The sequence below is a fragment of the Mastigoproctus giganteus genome, chromosome 7, assembly GCF_048544385.1.
Source record: "Mastigoproctus giganteus isolate SK-2022 chromosome 7, ASM4854438v1, whole genome shotgun sequence".
NCBI lineage: Eukaryota > Metazoa > Arthropoda > Arachnida > Uropygi > Thelyphonidae > Mastigoproctus > Mastigoproctus giganteus.
This window is the reverse complement of record NC_143581.1, coordinates 85,984,862-86,012,402: the sequence shown is the minus strand read 5'-3', so window position 1 is coordinate 86,012,402 and position 27,541 is coordinate 85,984,862. Positions and strand designations below refer to the sequence as shown.

Sequence of the window (27,541 nt, the reverse complement as noted above, 5' to 3'; positions counted from 1 at the left end):
CTGAATCTCATTCAGATACGTTAATGTTCGAATGCTACGAACAACAGGTGCCGGCGTCACTTGGAGTGATGATTCTTCACAGATGAAATCCCTTCCATTTACTAAACAGCGGTGTCCCAGCAGTGCAAAATAATTCAATTAGTTATTCTGGGCTGCTTGCAACTGATTAATTTTTTCAGTCGCTTGTGAATGAAACCAATGCTTATGCAGCCACTGTAAGATGTGAAGCAGGTATGAAAACTGGCTCACGAATAAATGCATGGAAAGATTAGCATTAGCTTTCTTGCATATGATGTAAGAAAGCAAGCTTATGCAGCATCAGCAAAAAAAAAAAAAAAAACACGCTCCCATTTCACCCCTCCATTCGTTCCAAGTACCTGTCCAGCTCAGTCTTAAATTTATTTAGGCTATCAACTTCCACAACAAAGGATGGAAGTCTGTTCCACCAACCAACCACCCGCTTGGATAAACACAAACTTCTGCACATCTATCCTACATCTGTCTTTCCTTAATTTGAATTTATGCCCTCTCAAATGATTATTCTGAGCAAGAGGAACAATTCCATCAGCATTGAACATGCTCAAACCATTCAAGGCTTTATACACCTCAATCAGATCACCTCACAGGTGCATAATCTCCAGCGAGGTGATCTGATTGAGGTGTATAAAGTCTTGAATGGTTTGAGCATGCTCAATGCTGATGGAATTGTTCCTCTTGCTCAGAATAATCATTTGAGAGGGCATAAATTCAAATTAAGGAAAGACAGATTTAGGATAGATGTGCAGAAGTTTGCCTTTAGCCAGCGGGTGGAACAGACTTCCATCCTTTGTTGTGGAAGTTGATAGCCTAAATAAATTTAAGGCTGAGCTGGGCTGGTACTTGGAACAAACAGAGGGGTGAAATGGGAGCATTTTTTTTTTTTTTTTTGGTGATGCTGCATAAGCTTGCTTTCTTGCATCATGTGCCTCTACTAATGCTAATCTTTCCATGCATTTATTCATGAGCCAGTTTTCATACCTGCTTCACATCTTACAGTGGCTGCATAAGCATTGGTTTCATTCACAAGCAACTGGAAAAATTTATCAGTTGCAAGCACCCAAAATAACTAATTGAATTATTTTGCACTGCTGGGACACCACTGTTTAGTAAATAGAAGGGATTTCATCTGTGAAGAATCATCACTCCAAGTGACACCGGCACCTGTTGTTTGTAACATTCTAGCATTAACGTATCTGAATAATACGTTAATGTTAGAATGAAGAATATAAAAATTTTCTTGGGACTCTTCACATGGAGATAATTTATGCACTAAAAATTCAAGCCTGCTGTGGAAAAAACCTACTATTTGCAATAAAGCACTTTTTACCATTCATGAGGAGAAACACATTTTTAGTAATAATCAGATGCCTGCACTTTGCCAAAAATCTCAAACTGCAACCATCTTTATAAAATCTGGCCTTTACAGAACCACTTTATTGGAACAGTACTATGCTAAAAATTTATTAGCTGGGTAAGGAGCTGTTGCTAGACAAATCTATGATCCACTGGAAAGGCCCTCTACCTTTCAGACAATATATACAAAATAGAAACATGTATGGCATAAAACTGTACATGCTGACTGAGCCAAATGGTCTAGTATTGAAGTGTTTAATACACAAGAGCAGTGGGTGAAATGGGAGGAAAAAGGCATGCCGCAAATATAGTTTTGAAACTTATGGAAGAGAAACTGCATGTTGGACATTCTTTGTATATGGATGGATAATTTTTACAACTCCTATTCTCTTGCAATACAATTACGAGGCCAAAACGTATCGCACATTGCATGCTGACAGAAAAAAATTCCAAAAAATGTCAAACAGCAAAGCTAAAAATGGATGGAAGTATGGCAAATGGCGTAGCTGTTTCAAGATGGAAAGACAAGAGAGATATTCTAATAACTTCTACTGAATTCAAGTGCAAAATGATAGAAGTCAGAAACAAGAGATGTCAAACAAAAATTAAGCCCAAAGTCGTTACTGAATATAACAAATACATCTGGAGTAGATCATAAAGACCAAATGATGGCTTTCTATCATGTGAAAGAAAGACAGTTCGATGGTACAAAAAACTGGCAATTCATATTTTTCAAACTATGCTTCTGAACACCTTTCATCTCTTCACTAAGTACTCAAGGAAGAAAAATAAATTTATATGACTTTTGCCTGGCTGTCATAAGAGAGCTTGCTTTGCAAGGTTTGGGATGCCCTACTACTCAAGCTGCTATCACATTACAATGTCAAAGAACATTCTGCATGCAATTGTGAAATTCCCTCTAAATATGAAGGGACATGTAATGCAGAAATTATGTAATCCATGCCATCAGTCTCGCAAAAGAAAAATTACACCACTCTGTTGCGAGAAGCGTCCAGAGAAGCCAGTGCTTTGTTTCGGCTGCATTGCAGATTATCATAAAGAGCTAAAGTGAAATATAAAGTGAAGTTTATTATGTAATATAACATAACTGACATTAACTAGAAAGGTTTTCTTGTAAAAACCGGTGACTTTATTCAAAATGTTGGTGTGCTTGTTTCTTTTTTGACAATGCAACCAAGGTTACAATGCATCAGTGCATTGTGTCTGTAAATTTGCATGTATTTTCCATGGTCTCTTTGCCTATTTTTCCAGATGAAAAATCTGAGTTTCCACAAGGTAAAAACCATGCAACCCATGACAGTGGTCAAGGGTTGCATGGTTTTTGCCCTGCATAATTCAGCCATGGTGTAAAAAAAAAAAAAGTCAACAAAAAATATAAAACATTTTGCCAGGATTTGAGTCCAGGCTTACTGAAGAATGATATCGAATAAAAATCTAGAAAAAATATTATAAGTTACGCTAAAGGCACACAGAAAGGATCCTCACATATATGAGCGACAGCAAATGGGTTAAACTTGATGTGTCTTCATCAATATCAATGATAAATATTGAAAACAATAAAGGACACAGCACTAAACCTTGAAAACTCCACCAATAATATTAGTCCACGACAGTAGTCATTAATAACCACACTCTGACCCCATCACTCAACCATCCTTTTATTCAAAGTAATAACATTAGTATGTACATTAACATTAGCAAGGGCACATGATGCAAGAAAGCAAGCTTATATAGCACCAGCCAAAAAAAAAAAAAAAAAAAAAAAAACACGGCCCCTTCTTATTTTACCCATTCACTCACTCCAAATGTTTGGCCTTGAATCTGTTTAAGCTATCAACTTCTACGACAGATGGAAGATTGTTCCGCCAATCAACCACCTGCTGACTAACGGCAAACTTCCGCACATCTATCCTACAGCCGTCTTTCCTCAATTTGAATTTATGCCCTCTCAAGCGATTATTCTGAGCAAGAGAAAGGATCCCATCCACACTGAGCATGCTCAAACCATTCAAGGCTTTATGCACCTCAATCAGATCACCTCACAGGTGCCTAGTCTCCAGACACTGTAATTTGCAAAACTTAAGCCTTTCTTCGTAAGAGCAACCCTTTGTTCCATTCACTAATCTTGTTGCCCTTCTCTGTACTCGTTCCAACAGCTCTACATTCTTCTTAAAATGAGGCCTCCAGACCTGGATACAGTACTCAAGGTGTGGCTTGTTGTTTTGGTTTTTAGGAGCATTAGCAACTAAGGCCATATTGCTCCGGGATATGCGGTGGTCATAACTCAGCCTTTCCCAAACTGTGTTCCATGCATGTGAACATGTGTTGCATGAAAACATTGTAATTAATTAAAAATCTTTTTTTAATTTAAATTTTGCATATTTGATACACACAATACTTTTTGTATGCGTATAATTTAACATTTTTTCTGGTTACCGACAGATCACGTACTGGATATGACGTATTCACTCCACATGTTTGTATGCATATAACTGTTTTATGTAGAACACGGTTGTTAATTTTTAATGGATTTTTATAATACAGCAGACTCTTGATTTACTGGGATCGGATTAACCTGGAAAGCAGATTAACACTTCAAGACTCCAAATAAAAAAAAAAAAAAAAACCACAAATCATAAAATTCAGGTAATAACTAGATGTTTTGCAAGTTGTAAATAAGTGACAAGAAACAGCGTTATAAGTCGTCATTGGGAGATTAGTGTACCTATTATCTTGCAACCCCCACTGCCTTCACACCCACTGCTCAAAAAAAAAAGAAAAAAAAAAGGAAAAAAAAAAAGGAAAAGAAAAAGAGAGAGACCAAATGTTTAGTTTGTTTTAGTGCGTCGCATCGATTGTTGTGTTCCATCGCTCCGCAAAAGGACAAATTTTGTTTCGTTATTTATGTCAGGAATGTCGGAATTTTTTTTTTTATAGTAACTATTTTTATTTTTTTTGTTTAGAAATTGCAAAAATGGTGGGCAAACACAAGAGTTGTGCTTTCAATTAAACAAAATCTTCAAGTTATTCAAAAGTTTGAAAACGGTGCATCCGTTAATTAAATGTCTAAAGAACCATTATAATTGGTGACCAAACCATACACGACATTGTAAAAAATAAAGACAAGCTATTAGATTTAAAATCAACATCGTAAAAAATAAATGCGTATCCAACACACGAGTAGTGCGTGGTAAGTTTTTCATCTATCGCCATACTTTTTACGTAGGTTGCTGAGCATTTTTCGATACAGTAAGTCCCCGACTTAGGTAGCTTCAGACTTACGTTATTTATATGACTGAAGATTGCAGTGAAAGGGAAACACATTTCACCATAATAACGTAAAAACCCACAGAATTTCCAGCTATCAGTATTATTGCAAATGCAATAAGATCGAGCTTACTACTTGATTTTAATTAGATGCACTAACAGAAAAGCCCAATAAACTAGAAAGTGCAAATTGTTTTTATTGTTTTATGGCAATGACCTCCGGAAATGTGCTTTAGTAAAATGTGAGCTTGCGTGGGGTGATAATAGTGAGTTTTCGCCTTAACCCTGTGAAGTTCTTTTCAGAAAAATTAATTTTGATTGTTATCATGGTGCCGACTAACAGAATAAGTGACAGCAGTACTAGTAAATCTATCAAAAAAAGAAAGCGATTGAATTGGATCAGAAAATGAAAATAAGGATGTACGAAAATGGTTAAACATCAAGTATCACACAGAATTCAGATTTGTCAGTGGCAATTGTGAACACAATAAATGAGAAAGACAGAATATGAGAAGCGGTGAAGCAATCGGCACCAATGAAGTCAACTATATAACCAAGGCTATGAAATACAAATCAGTTTTTACAGTACAAAAACGTGTTTTTGTTTCCTTTTATGTTTTCTTTTCTTGTGTGCCTCTCCGGCTACTTCAACGCCATCCCCAGATAAAGTTTTTAATTGAACTAATTAAAACTATATTACTATTTTTCTTCATTCTTCTAACAATATTATGTGGTTTTTGTAATTTTGGTATATCAGGGATATAATAGCAATATTTTATTAGTCATTCCCCAGTTACATAAAACTCGACTTACGTAAGAAGTCCTAGAACGTATCTCTTACAAATGTTGGGGATTTACTGTATTTTTGGATTAAACAGGAAATCGATTATACGGGAAATTTTTTTTACCATCTATTACGGAAAATCGGAAGTCTACTGTACTTTATACAGTAGATAGAAACTGAAATATTTTATGTTTATATTTTGATTTTGTTTACAAAAATAAAATATATTTGAGTATTAATTAAATATATTTTATTTCAAAAACTAAACAGCCACAAAAGAATAAGTGTTCTGTAAATATATACTGCTGTTCAAAAAAAGTGCATAACCTAGGAACTTCACATTTCTAACATTGTTTCACGACGGTATGTTACATTAATGACTGGCATCACAAATGGAAACATAAACAAAAGATATTTATTAACAGTTAAGGCAAAGCTAAGTAATATTTGACAGGTGCTCTCAAAATATTCCAAAATGAGCATTTGCAACCTTTACACAACACTTTTGGTAAACACAACAATTATGGCTGAAATGTTATCAGAAGCCCTCAATTTGCTTCAGTTTATCATTTTAAATGGAAAACAAAATGAAAAGTTCACCAGGTGCAAACTAATATTTAGTTGAACCGCCTCTGGCCCTAATGACAGCAGCACACTGTTGAGGCATTGACAAGAACAATTTCTGAAGATAATCAACTGATATTCGTGGTTCCCAATACAAATTATGGCTTCCTGAAGTTCACAAAGGGTCTTTGGTTTCTTTCTGGCAACTGCAGATTTCACACGATGCCAACAGTTCTCTATAGGATTCAGGTCCTGGCTGTTTCCTGGCCAGGTAGGAGTTGTAATGGACAATTCTTCCAACCATTTTTTCACCTGTAACAAATGTAAACACATCACTATCGAACCTCTAATGCAGAAATGAAGCTAAAGTAACTACAATAGTGCCTACTTACACTTTTTACCTGAAAGATGCAGTTACTTTGCAGGTTGAAATGGTCTCTAATGGTTGGCAGCAATTTGCGTTCCAATATAGCCAGGTATCCATTGGCATTTATGGAACCTTTCATAAACTGCAGTGATCTACTCCGCGATATGAAATACACCTCCATATCATTTGGCTGGTAGGGAATTTCACTGTAGACACCATACAGTCTGGATGGTATTCTTCACTACGTCTACGGCGAATCGTTTGTCTCCCATCAGAGCCATGCAGATTGAATTTCTTCTCATCCGAGAAAATAACTGACTTCCACTGCTTGGGGATCCATTTGACATGCTCCTTATACCAAATTAATCAGGCCTTTTTCATTTTTTGTGTGAGGAGGGGCTTCTTCTTAGGACAATGGGCTACAAGTCTATTTTTGAAAAGGCGTTTTCTGACTGTTACCTCACTTGTTATCACTCCTGTGTGTTCTTCCCATTCTCTTTTCAGCTCAGACGAAGAAGCTTTACGGTTAATAAGCGCTTCAAAACCCGGTCCTATTTTGGCATCCTGTTTGCACTCTATTCCTTTTTTCTATCAGCAGAACCAGTATTCTTGAGTTTGGAAAGAAATCTACTCACTATCGACTGATTACAAGATACACTATAAGCAATATGATGGGAAGAACATCCTTCCTCACATAAAGCAACAATAGCATTCTTACTTCGTGGTGTAAACTCCACGTAACTCACCACCTTGACACAAGCAAGGAATAACTGCAACTCTTGCAAAGAGTGCTTATATAGCTGAAAGTAACAGCTGACGCGTGTCAATCTTATCTGATGCAATCTGTAAGAAATAATGCCATATACTTACATTATTTGGATGACTATTACAATTTTAAGGGGTGATGCACTTTCTTTGAACACCAGTGTACTATAAGGTAAGTGTTCTGTGACTAAAGAAGTTTGGCAAATGCTGTGATAACATCCCTAATGCCACACTGCTTCAATCTGTACAACAGTCTGTCCTGTGGAACAATAACAAAAGCTCTTCAGAAATGAAGTATGTAATGTCAAAATTATTTTTTTGCATCCAGTTTCATTAGTTACTATATCAAAGAAACTAATCAGATTAGTCAGATAACACTGCCCCTTAACAGATCTATGCTGTGACTGCCATAACTGCATTCCAGTCTACATTGTCTTGAATTACTTCTTTACCTAGTGGTTCCATTATTTTCCTTAAAATAGAATAAAAACTTAGTTTTGTAATTACATGCTTAACCCTTTGATTCCCTTTTGTGAGAAAGAGAGACATTTGCACATCTCCAATCTGTGGGAACCTCTCCAAAATCAAAGGAGGCCCTCATAACTATGGTTAAAAATTTGCACACCTCTTTTGCTACTTCTTTTAATATAGTTGGATATAGTCCATCAGCTCCAGGTATCTTATTTACTTTTAGCAACAGCAATTTTCCTTTCCACTTTCCTCTGAGTTCATTTAGCTCTCATCAGAATTTGATATGCTTCCAGTATTCATATTCTTAAAACTTCTTCACAAATGAAGAAGTTTTAAGAATATGCAGTAGATGCAAAATATTTATTCCTTTTAGTGTCAGTATTGACAATGTAGAAATCAAGCTTCTACAGCCTCATTGCCTACCGGGCTAGCCGGGTGGGTAAAGTACCTGCCTAGCAAACCAAAGGTCGCAGGTTCGAATCCCGCCTCGGGCTTGGATCAAAGTACTGCAAAAACCTTGGGAGGTGCATTATGGCCACAGAAGCTGATGTGCCAACAACTACAAAAAAAAAAGAAAAAAAAGAAAAGAAAAAACCAGCCTTATCAAAAAAAAAACCCTTTTAATCCCTTCTAATTCTTCCTTAAATTTATTCAAACTATGCACTTCCACACCATCAACATTTAGCTTAGTCAATGTATTCAGAGACTGAAACACCTTAAGATCTCCTTGTAGGTGAATAGTTTCCAGACACAGAAATTTCCAGAATTAAACTCTTTTATGATTAAAAAGAACCCATTTATTCCTCCACTAAATTTGGTGCTCTTCTCTTCACCCTTCTAACAGATCGACATCTTTCCTAAAATTAAGCTTCCAGACTTGTATGCAATACTCAAGATGTGGCCTTGACATTGCCTTATAAAGCAGAATAACTACTGTCTTATTTCTGATGGAAAAATTCATATACATATATATATATATATATATACATATCATTGGCAAACCTGTGAGAGCTGTCCAGCAGTCCACCTACACAGTTCAGAAAACTTCGTGTCTGACTCCACAATAACCACTAGTTGTATTTTTCTGTTCTCTAATACCTTCTGTATGGGAACACATAGTTAGTATATAATTCTAGGATTACTGCTAATCATATGAAGTGTGGTTAGCAGTTAAAACAGTAAGAAACCCCACCACTGAACCTTGAGAGAATCCACTAATAATGTTAAACCAAGAAGAGCAGTGCCCATTGATAACCACTCTGTCTTCTCCCACTCAACTATCCTTTTATCCACAGGACTATTTACCCCCCCCCCCCCCAATGCCACAAAGCTCCAGCTCGTATAGCAGGCTTTAATGGGAAACAGTATCAAAAGCTTTTCTAAAATTTAAATATAATATGTCAAAATTATTTTTGCCATCCAGTTCCTACACTACCAAGTCTGAGTGGATACAAATCCATGAGGTGATTGCTGTATAACTGCATTTCTTTCTAAATGGTTGTTGACCAGATATCATCTTTTAAGGGAACAAAAGGTGATACTGTTCTACACATTGGCACTAATGACATTAAGAGTAGGAGATCAGTGGAACTGCTTAACAAGAACAGGTCAATGTTGAAAAAAAGTCGTGATTAAGGGTTAAATTTGAAATTGTCAGAAATTTTACCCAGACATGACAGAGAGAGTACATGATGAGAGCCTTATCAATCAATTTGGCCCTGGAGAGATTGTGCAAGGCTCATGCGGCAGAATTTTTTTTGCAGCATGGTCTGTGCTTATTAACACAGTGAAATGGTGCAAGAATATTTTCTGATGCTATTGAGGCAGTGTTAGGCGGGTCAGAAAAGTTCAGTAAAGCTTTTGTTACTCTTCTACATGAATGCTTCTGTACAGTAGTATAGGATTAAAGGCAAGTAACTGCTATGGATGAGTGGCAGGAGACAGAGTGGTTATTAATGGCTTCTACTATTATTGACCAATGTTATCAGTGATGTTCTGCAGGGCTCAGTGTGGTCCCTTTACTGTTTTCAGTATTTATTAACACTACTGATAAAAGAATATCAAGTGTGCTGATAAAACAAAAATGGAATGGGTGGCTAAAATATTAAAGTAATCGGAGTATGCTGCTACCACAAGACCTACATAATTAGGCAAATGGGCTGAAAAGTGGCAAATGAGATTTACCCTGATAAATGCAAGTTTTTCATTTGGGTAGCAGTAATCTCCAAATAATCTCCATATCAGTGGTATCACAATCAAGGTTGTAAGTACTGTTTGATTATAAACACACATTTAGATAGGGAATATGTCATGATGGCTTTGTTACATACAAATTGGAATGGATGAATAAGTGTAACTTCAGTGATATAAGTGTAGCCACTGTTCTACATGCACAGGTATAGTGTTCACACTGATGTGGTTTTTTAAGCATTGCATATGGTTACCAAAATGAGATAAAATTAGCTCTTTTGTGTTGGGATGCATGAATTATGAATTACTAAGTATAATTATACCATGACCTGTCCAAAAAGGAATTGACACAAAAATCATATTTGGGTTTACCAGACTATCTAGATTCATTTTATATTAAAGAATAAGTTGTCTGTGATGCTACAGTAGGGTCACAATTGAACAGTGATGTGAACTGTAACCTAAATTTTGCATCCTACGGCCTAATTAAAAATTACTGAAATACCAATGCTGTCTTTCATGGCTATTAATAGGTTAATCAAACATTTGCTGTACAAGTCCTCTCCCTCTCTTTACAGTCTTTCACATCTTGCATAGTGACGTATTACAGTGAAATCTGCACTAAAAATCCACTTTAGTTTTTACAACAATATAGCTGTAAGGCAATCACTGTGCAATTTGCTAAAGGATTCCTGACTAATGTGATTCGCTACTGCGAGGATGCTACAAAGGAACTGGATGCAAAGAATTACCTTCACTTCACATGATTGGATTTAATACTTCCACAAGAATAACTGTTCTAAAAACTGGAACAATGAGGCATTAGAAGCAAGTTACTACTGTAGATAAAAGGTAGCTTATTGGAGTATGATTAAGAGTGGGTATAAATGACCATTGCTCTTCACGGACTAATGTTATGAGTGGAGTACCACAAGGTTTAGTGTTGAACCGCTTCCAAATTTTTAAAATTTATTAATGATACAGTGACCTCTTGATTTACAAACACACATGTTCTAATAACAGTTTGGAAAAAAAAAAAAAAAAAAATAGCAATTTTCCTGTAGTAACATGCTCCAAAAAAGGAAAAGAGTTCATTCTCAAAATTTCAAGATAACTGAAATAACCAAAAGATTTATGTAACATATATATCCTAACAACAATAATTGAAATTTTTTAGTAGCCTTGTTACCTGACACTAGGCTCACTTTACCAGCCTTCAACAGACTAGGTTGAGATGGGATTTTAGAGATGAAGTTGTAATGACAAATTCAAACTGTTTTTGTGTGATGAAGGTAACAAAAAACTTTTGCTTTAGTTTCCCCAGAAAATAAATTAACTATTCTGGACAGAAATTGCTTTTATATAAAGGAAGATACTGTTGGAAGTTTTTGTTTTCTTCAGTGGATGTGACAGTACATTTCACCCAAGGTATACTTTAAATAGTATGCTAAACTTAACTACATTCATAGAATGCTAAATTATTAAATATATTAAATACAGTACATAAACAGCTGAAAATATATCATTCTTACCCATTTTACTTTCAAAAGATGACATGTCACAAAGTTGCAAAAATATTTTTAAGATTTAAGAAATCAGTATAAATTTAATGTTCAGTGTCAGAAATTTATTCTGTAAGATCAAAAGTTGTTAATTCAGATGTTCATGAACTGGAAAATCAGCTTTATTTCAAGCTGAATGTCTAAGTTTGCTGAGGACACACCAAACTGAGACAATTTGGATTTTTTTTTTTTTTTTTTTTTTTGTTAGTTGTTGGCACATCAGCTTCTGTGGCAGTAATGCACCTCCCAAAGTTTTTGCATTTACTCTGATCCATGCACGAGGCAGGATTCGAACCCATGACCTTTGGGTTGCTGGGCAGGCACTTGACTCACCTGGCTAACCCGGTTGGCTACACACAATTTGGTTAATAACATCAACAGGGTAGGCTACTTCAATGAGAACTTGATAAACTAGATAAATGAACTGGTATAAGAAAACTGAGATTTGATATTGATAAATGTAAGTGTACACTTGGACAGCAATGATCCCAGAATAACATACGTAGTAACATACGTTTAAAATGCACTGCTTGCATGATGTTTGTGGAGCAGTCAGGTATACGGGACATGATATTGCCATGGGGGATGTTTTTGTGTGTGCGCGATGCAAGGAGTGTAACGAACTCAGGCACCAACTCAGCGTTGTTATGGGCCTATATGAGAACTTGAAGGACAGGGTGGATGCTCTCGAAGGAACTAAATTGAGGGGCCCATCAAGCTCTCAGCTGCCCACATCAACACCAGAGCTTGCACTTGTTCATCACACAACACAGCGGCAACCCCCAAGGCAGAATGCGCTGGTCCCACAGGAACTAGTAGTTGTTGGTGACTACTAGTTCCTGTGGCTCTCATCAAGGCTCTCATCATATACTCCCTCCTATCATGTCTGGGCAGAATTGCAGACACTTTCAATTTCTATTGTCAGGGAAACGGGGAACATGCTTTGTAAAAAGGATAGGTGGAACAGGACCAGGGTATGTCTGCTACGGTCAAAGGTTGATGACGTTGTAGAGCTGATATCATCTTTTGAGGGCACAAAAGGTGATATAGCTGTGCACATTGGCACTAATGATATCAAGAGTAGGAGACCGGCAGAATTACTTAACAAGCACAGGTCACTGTTGAAAAAAAAGCCGTGAATTAGGGTTGAATTTGAAAGTATCTGCAATTCTGCCCAGACATGATAGGAGGGAGTATATGATGAGAGCCTTGTCAATCAATTCGGCCCTGGAAAGATTGTGCAAGGCTCAAGGGCTAGATTTTTTTCAGCCTGCACTGTACTTGTTAACAGGAGAGACTGCTTTTACAGGGATGGGATACACTTAAATAGAAAGGGTGCAAGAATATTTGCTGATGCTATCGAAGCAGTGTTAGGTGGGTCGGAAAACTGCTAGCTTGGGGAGGGAACAAAGACTAATAGATTAACAGTAGCCACTGGCAGAGGTGAAAGTGATTCTTGCACTGCTTCTATTGGAATGAGCAGAATCCTGAAAAACAAGATGGAGGATATTTCAGACTGCTGGGAGTCATTGTGGTACGAGTAAACACATGGGTTGTGTTAGGGTAGCTAAGAATAGAAACAGGTGCATGTATACTTGCATGCACACCAATGCTAGGAGTTTGGTAAATAAATTTGATGAATTTGAGGTATTGCTCAAAGCATCAAAGGTGGATATTGTTGGGATATCAGAGACATGGTGTCACACAGACATAAGGAATGCAGAACTGGAATTTGGGGAGTACAATGTCTACAGAAAGTATAGACAGGATAGGAAGGGAGGAGGGGTTATGCTATTAGTTAAGAAACACATAAAATCCAAGGAAGTGAAGCCAGTTGACATCGCTGGACAGTGCAGTGTCGAGTCAGTTTGGTGTGACATACGCGTTGGGAGATTAAAATTGAGAGTAGGAGTGTGCTATAGGCCTAATGACTCTGATGAGTATAATAAGAAACTATACAGGGAAATAGAGAGGGCCAATACATCAGAGAGTCTTATAATGGGGGATTTTAATTTCCCAGATATTGACTGGAATTTGTGGGTTGGTCACTCACACACTAGCAAGGCTTTTGTGGATTTACTGGATGATTGTTTTCTACAACATCATGTTCGGGAGGCAACTAGAGGGAGTAATACTCTTGATTTGATTATCAGTAGTGATTCTTCATGCATTAAGAATCTGCAGATAAAGGAACCACTAGGTGGCAGTGATCACAGTGTGCTGAAGCAGGATTTACTCAAAGAGGTAACTACCATCAGGAGTAAAAGGAAGGGTTATTGCTTTCGTAAAGGCGACTACGATGGTCTGAGACAGTATTTAAATTCTATACAGTGGGACCAACTGAAGATGTTACCAACAGAAAATTCAAAATGGGAAGCATTCAAAGAACTTATCAAGGAAGCTACTAGGCTTTACATACCAACTAAGAAATATTGTTCAAGGTTTAGGCCTAAATGGATGTCAGATGAACTAATGAGACATATGACAGAGAAGAAAAATGCATGGGATACATATAAATTAACAAGTGACACAGAAGCCTATAATAGATACAAGTTGGCAAGGGATGCAAAGAAAAACAGCAAAGAGTTCTTTACTTATGTAAACTCTAGAAGGAAGGGTTTGGTTTGGGTTTTTTTTTTTTTTTTTAGGAGCATTAGCAACTAAGGCCATATTGCTCCGGGGATATACGGTTGTCATTCCCTGACCTTTCCGCATCCTCCGTATTTGGTGGTCATGGGCTCGAACCCCGGTCTAATCAAGAAGCGTGTGCTACACACTGCTGCTCCTTCCCACCTGGCTACCGAAATGCCCTAGAAGGAAGGGGATGAATCAGATTGGTCCACTTGATATCGATGGGTCAACTGTTGATGTTCCTGCTCAGGTAGCTAACAAACTAAATGAATATTTTGCATCGACATTCACACATGAGGAGTTATTCAGTGAGGGGAATGCCAGAGGTGTATTCAACTCTGGCAGTAAGCTAGAGAATCTTGTAATAACTGAGAGTAAAGTGGAGGAGAAATTGTTGAAGATAAACACAAGAAAGGCACCTGGGGTGGATGGGTTCTATCCAGTTATATTAAAGGAGGCAGCAAAGGAAATAAGCAAACCCTTAGCCATAATTATGAGAGCTTCCTTGGACTCAGGGGAGTTACCCACAGACTGGAGATGTGCAAATGTGACCCCAATTCAAAAAGGAGGATCAAAGGCCGACACAAGTAATTATAGACTTGTGAGTTTAACTTCTGTTCCAGGAAAATTAATGGAGGCACTGGTTAAAGAAGCACTGCAGGATCATCTAGACAAGACTTCAGTTAAAGCTCGGACACAGCATGGTTTTGTTAAGGGAAAGTCTTGCCTGACCAATTTGTTTGGATACTATGATGCAGTCACAAAAGAACTGGATGCAGGGAATAACTTTGATATTATATACTTGGATCTTAGAAAGACATTTGATACTGTTGCACATGGAAGACTGCTGCACAAATTGGAGCAGTGTGGCATTGGATGCAAATTCCTGCTATGGATAAAGGGGTGGTTGAGGGGCAGAAGACAGAGAGTGGTAATCAATGGACACTGCTCATCGTGGACTAATGTTATTAATGGAGTCCTTCAGGATTCAGTGTTGGGTCCATTATTGTTTCCGGTATTTATAAATGATATTGATGATGGTATAACAGGCTTAATGTCCAAGTTTGCAGATGATACAAAGGTTGGCAGGGTTGTTAAGGACACTACTGACACTATGCTGCTGTGACAGAATCTGGAAAGGTTGAGCAGATGGGCTGAGAGGTGGCAAATGAAGTTTAACATTGACAAATGTAAAGTACTACATATGGGAAACAGCAATCCTAGAGCAACTTATTAACTCTGTGGTACTACACTGACAGTGGTAGAGAATGAAAAGGACCTGGGGGTAATTGTGCAGGCAGATATGAAGTTCTCTGAGCAGTGCAGACAGGCTGCAAGAGTAGCTCATGACGGGCTGCAAGAGTAGCTCATGGTTCCATTCACTAATCTTGTTGCCCTTCTCGAGTACAGAGAAGGGCAACAAGATTAGTGAATGGAACAAAGGGGTTCTCTTACGAAGAAAGGCTTAAGTTTTGCAAATTACAGTGTCTGGAGACTAGGCACCAGCAAGGTGATGTGATAGAGTTTTCTCAAACCTTGAATGGTTTTAGCATGCTCAATGCTGATGGGATTCTTCCTCTTGCTCAGAATAATCACCTGAGAGGGCATAAATTCAAATTGAGGAAAGACAGATGTAGGATAGACGTGCAGAAAATTGCCTTTAGCCAGCGGGTAGTTGGTTGGTGGAACAGACTTCCATATCTTGTCGTGGAAGTTGATAGTCTAAATAAATTTAAGGGTCAGCTGGACAGGTATTTCGAACGAATGAAAGGGTGAAGTGGAAGGTTTTTTTTTTTTTTTTTTTTTGGCTGATGCTGCATAAGTTTTCTTTCTTGCATCATATGCCTCTACTAATGCTAAAACATATTAGTAGCAAACTCAAGATAAGTGATAAAGAGACCAAGTTACAAGTGACCTAGTAAAAAGACATAGTAACTGTACTGTGTGACATAAATTTATTTTTTTTTTTTATTATTATTATTACTAGCCATATAGTGCAAGGAAGCCTGAGGCTTATGCTGCACCAGCTAAAAAAAAAATTCCCAAGTTACCCAGTTTTCTTAACAATATAGACAGGAGCTTTTCCAGAAGGGGCAAAGAGATGATTATCCAATTGGGTGCAGAGAAGAATAAAAAGAGGATTAAAAAAAAGTATATTCTTTCCAAGAAAAATGGGGAGGGTGTCTATAAATTGTAGCATCTGAAAATAATGACCTAATCGAAGTAAGTATAAGTCTAAGGTTTTAAAAGGTTAAGTAAACTTAATTATGATGGCATGTTTACTCTTTCTCAAATGAACACAAAAGGATGAATTGATAAAAGATGGTTGCAGAATAGCTTCCACTTCAGTTTACCTTAGCAAGCTATAATTTGTATACTCACGTAATAATGAAAAAACTGATTAGAGTAATAGAGTCCTCAAAGATTTCAGCATGTTCAACAGCATCGCAAGCTTGAAGTGGAGGCTAGATTATAATTAAAAATATATAATAGATAATTAAATAAAAACAATTAAAATAAATATATATATATATATATATATAAAATAAATACTAATTTAAAAAAATAAATAATAATAATGTATATATATATATATTAAAAAGTGATATTTATTCAAACCAATGCGAGAAGAGGGAGAGGCAATTACATCACTACAAATGCAATTAATTATTGACAACTGCCTCCAAATGTTCACCAACCTTGTGCCTCACTATTTAACATTTGGTGTTCCATTGTAACGTTTTTTTGTATATTAATGAATATTGTATATTTGTAAATATATCAGTTAAATATTTTAGTCCTGCTCTTTCAGATGCAACAATATTCCTCATGCATCATGGAGCCCAAAGCAAAAGGCCTTTTCTTAAGTGACCTATGTAAACACAGGTAAATAATTCATAGTGATATTTATTCGACCTTGAGAATGCTGTGCACTACAAATGCATAGGTAAATAATTACATGGATCATTTCCTGATTAGATACTGATCAGTGCGTTTCGACAGGTGCCTTTTACGTAGAAAAGATTTAACTTACTATGCATACCTCTACATTTTATGTAGAAAAGCATGTGTGGGGGTGGGCGAGCAAAGGGCAAAGTCCCCTAGTAAAAAAAAATACTAATAATAACAATAATAAAAAAATAAAATAAATTAAATATAATGATAATAATATTAAAAAAAAATCATCCCTCACCAGGACACACAACAAGTAGTACGTTAACTAATCAATCAAAACAATTTACAATCTAGATGCAGAAATCATCGCTAAACTGATTTTCTTCTCTTAAATAAGATAAATAAGATACTTGACTTTGTAAATATGTGCTCTCATTACCTATTGCAATATTATCAATTACATGCATCAAATTAACTCTGAAATCAGAACACAATACATAATCATAGAGAACATGATACCATGTCTCAAAAATTCCATATTGGCATGTTGGTTCATTGACAAGACCAAAATAAAATAATTTGTGATTCAGAGAGCAAAGGCTCCAGAAATAACTCTAACAACTACAGAGGGATAACACTGCTTCAAATCTATACTCTAATAAACTAAAGAATAAACTTAATAAATACAGTGAACAAAGCTTAGAAGAAGAACAATGTGGGTTCAGAAAAGGGAGAAGCACAATAGATGCCATTTTCTCATTACAACAAATTTTGGGGAAAAGAGGAGAATTCGACCTACCAACATTTCTGCTGTTTACTGATTATGAAAAAAACATATGACAATGTAAACCGGGAAAAACTTTGGCAGATTCTACATGAAGAAAATATCCTATCCCAACCCAACTCCGGAAAGCAATGCAAAGCCTATATAAAAAGTCAAAATCTGCATAAGATATTCTAATGGCCAACTATCAGACCCAATTAACACCATTAAAGGAGTCAAACAAGGATGTGGACTATCACCAACTTTATTTAATATCTACATCAATAAAATTATTAAAGAATGGAAACAAACAATTAACAATGGGATACAGTTGAACAACAGGAATAAAATCCAAACTATATTATAAGCTGATGATCAAGTTATAATTGCAAAATCCGAAGATGAACTACAGATAGCAGCAAATAAACTGAATAAAACTGGTAAAAAAGTACGAGATGAAAATCTCCACCTCAAAAACAAAATCAATGGGATTACGTGGAAAAAAAAACATACAGTCAAAACTGTTATTGATGACAAAATAATAGAACAAATATCTGATTTCACATATTTGGGAAATTTAATATCAAATGAAGGGAAAGACATCCACACTAAACTACAAAAATATAATAAGATGAACATAACGATTAAACGCCACTTCAGAAAACAAATTACAACTGCACAACATCACTTCAAAATCAGCTCTCTTCTACAGTTGTGAGACTTGGGTCATAAATAAGAAAGATGCACACAAACTAGCAGCAGCACAAGTGAGATTTTTAAGACCATTATTAGGCGTTACAAGACTAGACCAATAAAGAAATTTAGATATTCGTGAGAAATTAAAAGTAGACAATGTAGCAAATGACATAAAACGGTAACAGAAAAAATGAATCAGCCACATACCAAGAATGAACCCAGACCGGATCCCAAAATTAGCCTTTAACCACAAACCTACTGGCAAGAGAGATGTGGGTCAGCCAAGACAATGATGGCGAGATCAAGACCACCTTCCAAGAGCTACAATGGAACAGGTAAGCCGGACCTAGTTCATGATGATGATGAGAGCCATGTCCAGTGATTAAATAAGACAACTCCATTAAAGGATAAAAAACATCAGTCTATTTTATTATCAATAGCAAACTCTACCCTTGGTATAAATATCCATGTAATCTCGCCAGTTTCACTCTACCCCCATCTCAATTGCCAAATATCCAGTTACTTACACATTTTTCTTAGCAATTTTAATATCAATAGTTGTAGAACTGGGTGTGCTGTGGTATTAGCATTCTGCAAGGCAGTAAGAGAACTAAGCGAGTCAGTGAAAATTATGCTGTTTGTTATCTGTTTAAATTCAATTTGGTTTACAGCCATAAAATTGGCAGTAAAAATACTGTATTTCTTTAGGGAGTTGTATGAGGGTGTGATCTTCAAAGTGAATCACAGCTCCTACAGAAGAATATTTTTAATCCATTAATATATTATGAAATTGTGATGTGCATACTGGACTTTTTATCTTTTTATGCTGCATGTGGCTACTGGTAGTTTGTTCTCAATAGAGTTGTTTTACTCTAGGATAGAAAACACATGTCATATATGACTTGAATTATACTCCGCGATGGAATTAGCTGTGCAATCGTAGTAGTCATGCTCTCATAATTAAGAGCTTGGCTTAACAGTAAATCTATCAGATAATGTCAGCAGGGTGATTCATTCCTGGATGGGCTTGGTATATGAATTTCCATTTAGATGAAAACAGAAAGTCTCTATTTGGACATTTGATGATAGATTTTACCTAGATGGCATAGCGTAGTAACAAGTTCTGCCATCTAAGCATGGGTTTCTGCATAAAGATTTTGTGTAGGACATTCAGAACTTACACATAATATTTTTCTTAGCAATTTTAATATCAACAGTTGTAGAACTGGGTGTGCCAGAAAGGTCCAAGTGCTATACAGAGTGCACTATGGTGTATCGTGTCTAACCATCTCAGTGCACTTTCACTGAGCCGTAAACAACTGCTCTATAATCTAGCTTGGAACAAATTATTGCTCAATAAAGTCTATAAAATATTTAAGGGCAAAGGCCTCACATGGTAGAATGACTAACATATAGGTTAGTGCAAAAGCATCATTTTAATGTAGCCATCTACGCACTTGTTTGTTTGTTTGTTGTTTGGTTTTTAGGAGCATTAGCAACTGAGGCCATATTGCTCCGGGGATATGCGATGGTCATTCCCTGACCTATCCACATCCTCTGTATTTGGTGGTCACGGGCTTGAACCCTGGTCTAATCAAGAAGCGTGTGCTATGCACTGCTGCTCCTGCCCACCTAGCTATGGAGGCGCCACGTAGCCATCTACCAAAGTAGTTAAATTAATTAATTAAATTGGCATCGTTTTGGTTATATCTCATATTGTGAATACCTTCACAACAAGTTGCCATGGTAAAAAAAAAAGTATTTAGTATTAGTATTAGCCACATGGTGCAACAAAGCCTATGGCTTAGGCTGCACCAGAAAAAAAAAAAAAAAAAAAAAACCCCGAATAAAACAATGATAAAAAAAAGAAAAGGAAATTAAACCTATCATCCTATGCACTTCCCTGACCCGAAGGTACTATCCAGATGACCTTTGAATTTCCCCAAACTGTCAGCCTCTACCACCCATGTAGGCAACTTATTCCAGTAATTTATAACTCGTTGGCTAAAATAAAACTTCCTGCAGTCCAATCTAAACATCCCCCCCCCCCGTAACTTGAATTTATGTCCAATAGTTCTAGAATCATTTATAATCTTGAAAATTTCTTCTTCATTCATTTTACTGATGCCTCTCAGAGCCTCAATAAAATCTCCTCTAAGGTGTCTAGTTTCCAAACTCTGTAACCCACATATTCAAAGTCTTTCTTCATAAGGACGCCCTTTTGCCGATCTCACCAGGCGAGTTAGCCGTCTTTGCACCCTTTCAAGAAGCTCGATGTCTTTCTTTAGGTGCGGTCTCCATACTTGAACACAGTATTCCAAGTGTGGTCTAACAAAAGCCTTATATAATGGGATTATCACATTACTATCTCTACTTGCAAAAGTTCGATAGATCTTCGATAGGACACCATGGGCCTTCCTTGCAACCTGTTTACAATGCTCAGAGAATTTCATGTCTGACCATATCGTAACACCCAAGTCCCTTTCCTCCAGTACTGGGTTTAGTTGAACTCCACCAAGTGAATAAGTTATTTTGGGATTACTGTTTCCCAGGTGTAATACCTTACACATTGTTGGATTAAAGCATAGCTGCCATTTTTCTGACCATTCCTGAAATCTATCTAGGTCTCTCTGAAGAAGCACAGCTTGACAGTGATCATTAACTACTCTACCAATTTTAACATCTGCAAATTTAGACATCATGCCCTCCATCCCTTCATCGATGTCGTTTATGAAAATTAAAAACAACAGTGTTCCTGATACTGATCCTTGGGAAACCCACTTCTTACATCAACCCAATCTGAGGAATAGCCATTTATCACAACCCTCTGCCTCCTGCCCTGAAGCCATCCTGCTATCCATCTAAGGATTTTCCCAGTGATTCCAACCTGTTCCAGCTTATAAAGCAACCGTTCATGTGGGACTGAGTCAAAAGCTTTGCTGAAATCTAAATAAACAATGCTGAAATTATCCCCTAGATCCAGCTCGTGAGTGACCCTTTCAAAATAGTGAAGCAGATTTGTTAAACATGATTTTCCCTTTACAAAACCATGCTGAGTATCCTTGAGAATTTCAGTTCGATCCAAATGATCCTGAATTCCACCCTTGATCACTGCCTCCATGATTTTCCATACCACTGAAGTCAGACTAACCGGTCGATAATTTCCCACTTCACTCTTAGAGCCACCCTTATGTATGGAAGATACATTGCACTTTTCCAATCCAAGGGAATCTCCCCAGAGTCTAGTGATGCTCGCATAATTAGCTTCAATGGTTCAATGCACTCACTTGCCGCCTCCCTTAAGATTATAGGGTATATTCCTTCAACTCCAGGAGCCTTACTGGCCTGTAGACTCGAAAGTTTTTTCATTAAATAATCTTGTGAAATTTCAATATCATTAATTACATATTTTTCAACTTCGCTCCCACAATTTCCCATTGCCACAAAAGGTTTTTCATTTGTAAATATCGATGCAAAATAACTGTTGAGTTCATCTGCAACAGCAGCTGGTGTATTTATTACTATCCCCTTTCCCGTATGTAAAGGTCCGATCTGGTTTGTCCTGCTCTTCTTGGTATTTATATATGTGAAGAATTCCTTATCCCCCCCACCCCCATTTGCTCTGTTTGCTAGTGATTTCTCATAAACTGCCTTTACCTGTCGAACCTTTTCTGTGGCTCTATTACAGATCATCTTGTAGCTGTTATAGGCTTCAATACTTTTTATTGCTCTGTAACCTTTCTATGCCACCTTTTTCTGCTCAAGTAATGTGGCAACTTCACTATTCATCCAACTTGGAACCCTCCTTGTGGAGTATTTTTTTAATGGTAAATACACATTCAAGGCATCTGTGATTAATGTTTTAAAAGCATACCACAGTTCAAATGTATTTGTTCTCTGCGCGATATCTACCCAGTTAATAGAGGCCATGTAGTACCTTAAGGTATCGTAATTTCCTTTTCTGAAATTAAAACCCATTCCTTTGCCTTTTACTGCTGCTACCTCTCTCATCATCATCCACCGTAGAACTCCGTGATCACTTCCTGATATTGGTTCCTCTAATGTCAAGCCCTGTTATGTCATCTGATTCATGGGTGATGAGGTCTAGGATATTCTTTTCTCTAGTACTTTCCCTGACATGTTGATACAAATAACAGTCATTTAGTTGATTTAAAAATTTTGTTCCCTATATCGAGTTTCCTTCCCATTTACTCCAATCAATTAGAGGCAAATTGAAATCATTAGCATTAGCATTAGCATTAGTAGAGGCATTTGATGCAAGAAAGCAAGCTTATGCAGCATCAGCCAAAAAAAAAAAAGAAAAAAAAAAAAAAAAAGTAACATAAATAAATAAAAATAACCACTTCCACTTCACCCCTCTGTTCGTTCGAAATACCTGTCCAGCTGAGCCTTAAACTTATTTAGACTATCAACTTCCACGACAAGGGATGGAAGTCTGTTCCACCCACCAACCACCCGCTGGCTAAAGGCAAATTCCGCACATCTATCCTACATCTGTCTTTCCTCAATTTGAATTTATGCCCTCTCAGGTGATTTTTCTGAGCTAGAGGAAGAATCCCATCAGCATTGAGCATGCTCAAACCATTCAAGGCTTTGTACACCTCTATCAGATCACCCCGCTGGTGCCTAGTTTCCAGACACTGTAATTTGCAAAACTTAAGCCTTTCTTCGTAAGAGAACCCCTTTGTCCCATTCACCAATCTAGTTGCCCTTCTCTGTACTCGTTCCAGCAGCTCTACATCCTTCCTGAAATGAGGCCTCCAGGCCTGTATACAGTACTCTAGGTGTGGCCTGACCATTGCCTTATACAAGGGAATAATCACCTCCTTATCCCTGCTAGAAAAATTCCTATATATCATTGACAATACACCATGAGCTACTCTTGCAGCTCGTCTGCACTGCTCAGAGAACTTCATATCTGCCTGCACCACCACCCCCAGGTCCCTTTCATTCTCTACCACTGTCAGTGTAGTACCACAGAGTTGATACGTTGCTCTGGGGTTGCCGTTTCCCATATGTAGTACTTTACATTTGTCAATGTTAAACTTCATTTGCCACCTCGAAGCCCATCTGCTCAACCTTTCCAAATCCTGTTGCAGCAGCATAGTGTCAGTAGTGTCCTTGACAACCCTGCCAACCTTCGTATCGTCTGCAAACTTGGACATTAAGCCTGATATACCATCATCAATATCATTTATAAATACAGAAAACAATAAAGGCCCCAATACTGAACCCTGAGGGACTCCACTAATAACATTAGTCCACGATGAGCAGTGTCCATTGATTACCACTCTCTGTCTTCTCCCCCTCAACCACCCCTTTATCCATAGCAGCAACTTGCCTCCAATGCCACACTGCTCCAATTTGTGTAGCAGTCTTCCATGTGCAACAGTATCAAAAGCCTTTCTAAGATCCAAGTATATAATATCAAAGTTATTCCCTGCATCCAGTTCTTTTGTGACTGCATCATAGTATCCAATCAAATTGGTCAGGCAAGACTTCCCCTTAACAAAACCATGCTGTGTCCTAGCTATAACTGAAGTCTTGTCTAGATGATCCTGCAGTGCTTCTTTCACCAGTGCCTCCATTAATTTTCCGGGAACAGAAGTTAAACTCACAGGTCTATAATTACTTGTGTCAGCCTTTGATCCCCCTTTGTGAATTGGGGTCACATTTGCACATCTCCAGTCAATGGGTACCTCCCCTGAGTCCAAGGAAGCTCTCATAATTATGGCTAAGGGTTTGCTTACCTCCTTTGCTGCCTCCTTTAATATAACTGGATAGATCCCATCCACCCCAGGTGCCTTTCTTGTGTTTATCTTCAACAATTTCTCCTCCACTTTGCTCTCAGTTATTACAAGATTCTCTAGCTTACTGCTAGATTTGAATACACCTCTGGCATTCCCCTCGCTGAATAACTCCTCATGTGTGAATGTCGATGCAAAATATTCATTTAGTTTGTTAGCTACCCGAGCAGGGTCATCAACAGTTGACCCATCGATCTCAAGTGGACCAATCTGATTCATCCCCTTCCTTCTAGAGTTTACATAAGTAAAGAACTCTTTGCTGTTTTTCTTCGCATCCCTTGCCAAGGATCTCTCGTAATCTGCCTTCGCCTGCCTAACCTCCTTTGTAACTTGGTTACAGATCAACTTGTATCTATCATAGGCGTCCGTGTCACGTGTTAATTTGTATGTATCCCATGCATTTTTCTTCTCTGCCATATGCCTCATTAGTTCATCTGACAACCATTTAGGCCTAAACCTTGAACAATATTTCTTAGTTGGTATGTAAAGCCTAGTAGCTTCCACGATAAGTTCTTTGAATGCTTCCCATTTTGAACTTGCTGTTGGCAATATCATCAGTTGATCCCACTGTATAGAATTTAAATATTGTCTCAGTCCATTGTAGTCGCCTTTACGAAAGCAATACCCCTTCCCTTTACCCCTAATGGTAGTTACCTCTTTGAGTAACTCCCACTTCAGCACACTGTGATCACTGCCACCAAGTGGTTCATTTATCTGCAGATTCTTAATGCATGAAGAATCACTACTGATAATCAAATCAAGAGTATTACTCCCTCTAGTTGCCTCCCGAACATGCTGATGTAGAAAACAATCATCCAATAAATCCACAAAAGCCTTGCTACTGTGTGAGTGACCAGCCCCCAAATTCCAGTCAATATCTGGGAAATTAAAATCCCCCATTATAAGACTCTCTGATTTACTGGCCCACTCTATTTCTCCGAACAGTTTCTTATTATACTCATCAGAGTCATTAGGACTATAGCACACTCCTACTCTCAATTTTGATCTCCCAATGCTTATGTCACACCAAACTGACTCGACACTGCACTGTCCAGCGATGTCGACTGGCTTCACTTCCTTGGATTTTATGTGTTTTTTAACTAATAGCATAACCCCTCCTCCCTTCCTATCCTGTCTATCCTTTCTGTAGACATTGTACTCCCCAAATTCCAGTTCTGCATTTCTTATATCTGTGTGACACCACGTCTCTGAAATCCCCACAATATCTGCCTTTGATGTTTTGAGCAATACCTCAAATTCATCAAATTTATTTACTAAACTCCTAGCATTGGTGTACACACAAGTATACATGCACCTGTTCTTTTTCTTAGCTACCCTAACACAACCCATGTGTTTACTTGTACCCCAATGATTCCCAGCAGTCTCTGAAATATCCTGCATCTTATTTTCCAGGCTGCGGCTCATTCCAATAGAAGCAGTGCAAGAATCACTTTCACCTCTGCCAGTGGCTACTGTTAATCTATTAGTCCTTGTATCCCCCCAATCTAGCAGTTTTCCGACCCACCTAACATTGCCTCGATAGCATCAGCAAACATTCTTGCACCCTTTCTATTTAAGTGTATCCCATCCCTGTAGAAGCAGTCTCTCCTGTTAACAAGTACAGACCAGGCTGAAAAAAATTCTACCCCTTGAGCCCTGCACAATCTTTCCAGGGCCGAATTGATTGACAGGGCTCTCATCATATACTCCCTCCTATCGTGTCTGGGCAGAATTGCAGACACTTTCAATTTCAACCCTAATTCACGGCTTTTTTTCATCAGTGACCTGTACTTGTCAAGTAATTCCGCCGGTCTCCTACTCTTAATGTCATTAGTGCCAACGTGTACAACTATATCACCTTTTGTGCCCTTAAAAGATGATATCCGCTCTACAACGTCATCAACTTTTGCCCCTGGCAGACATACATAATAAGACATTGACACTTACTTGCCCATTCCATTTGCATATAGAGGCTTTTGTCATAATCTTCCCAATCACCTGGTCTGTAGATTACTCCTACTCGCATTATACCTTTGTTTCCAACTATCTCACACCATACAGATTCTATACTAGCATGTGAAACATCTGAATCTGGGAAAGCTATCGTCGCACTCAGGCTGCTTCTGATAGGAAGCATTACCCCACCACCCCTTCTATCTACCCTATCCTTCCTAAATACATTATACAAGCCGTACTGAAACTCATCATCCTCAATTTCCGGGTGGCACCACGTCTCTGTAAGCCCTATTATGTCCTTATGTCCGCGTTACTTGTTTTAACCAGCAGTTCGAATTCGCTCATTTTATTGACGACCCTTCTAACATTACTATATAAACAATTAAGACTTACTGTTCTTGTATATTTAACAACCCTAACACAACCCTTGAAATTTTTTAGGCTCTCTTCCCTGGCATTAGCTACCCGCTCATTTGAAATGTTTCTGCCCTCAGAACATCTAGATAATATGTCCAGTTGGGGTAACAGATAAGAACTCTTGAGTTATGTGCAAGAGTTACTTTGACCAATATTATCAGATAAACGTGTGTCAGTATTACCCACATCCCCCTCCCCCACTAACTAACAGTTTCCCTGAACCTTTATGGTAAAAACATTTGCACCACCTTTGTTTAAGCGTATCCCGTCTCTACAAAACAAATTCCTTCTACCTACAAGTGTTATTGTACCAATACTATAAGTGGTATTATACTACTTCAAATAAATAACACTTCTCCAGTGGAGAAGACTACTGTTACTTATTCTCAGTGGATACCATCCAGACGGCCCTGTTTCAAAGCTTGTTGGTTTCTCCTTGGTGGGTGGGCAGGTACTCTGGTGGTGCAATATTTTATAGTCTATATCACTGCACACCATAAGATATCTCTCATATTGTGTAATTATACTTCATAACTGGGTTATCACTATTGCAACACCAGGGTACCTGCCCACCCACCGAGAAGAAGCCAACGAACTTTGAAACGGTGCCGTCTGGGTGGTGGTATCCACTGAGAATAAGTAACGGTAGGCTTCTCCACTCTCACATTGGGGAGTTATACTTCATAACTGGGTTGTCAGTATTGCAACACCAGGGTATACCTGCCCACCCACCAAGGAGAAGCCAACAAGCTTTGAAACAGTGCCATCTGGGTGATGGTATCTTTTTTTTTTTTTTTTTTTTTTATGAAACCCCCAAACACGAAAGGTATCAAAACCTATAGTACTTAGTACCGTGCATGGGTTGAAGGAGAAGTATGGGGGGAGGGGGATGCCGAAAACTTTGCTCTAGAGACTAAACATTGGTTTCACCACTTCAAGCCTCCAATAAACAAAGTGGTGGTATTTGACCGG

General features: G+C 37.8%; 1 protein-coding gene across 1 annotated transcript in view; it reads right to left on the bottom strand.

Annotated features, from left to right (window-relative positions):
* Positions 1-27,541, bottom strand: part of LOC150083042 (uncharacterized) — a 328,847-nt gene that overhangs the window by 224,651 nt on the left and 76,655 nt on the right. Inside the window, exon 4 of the mRNA XM_090376992.1 lies at positions 16,397-16,479. Coding sequence (XP_090233118.1) covers positions 16,397-16,479 — 83 coding nt within the window. The remainder of the gene's footprint in view (positions 1-16,396; positions 16,480-27,541) is intronic.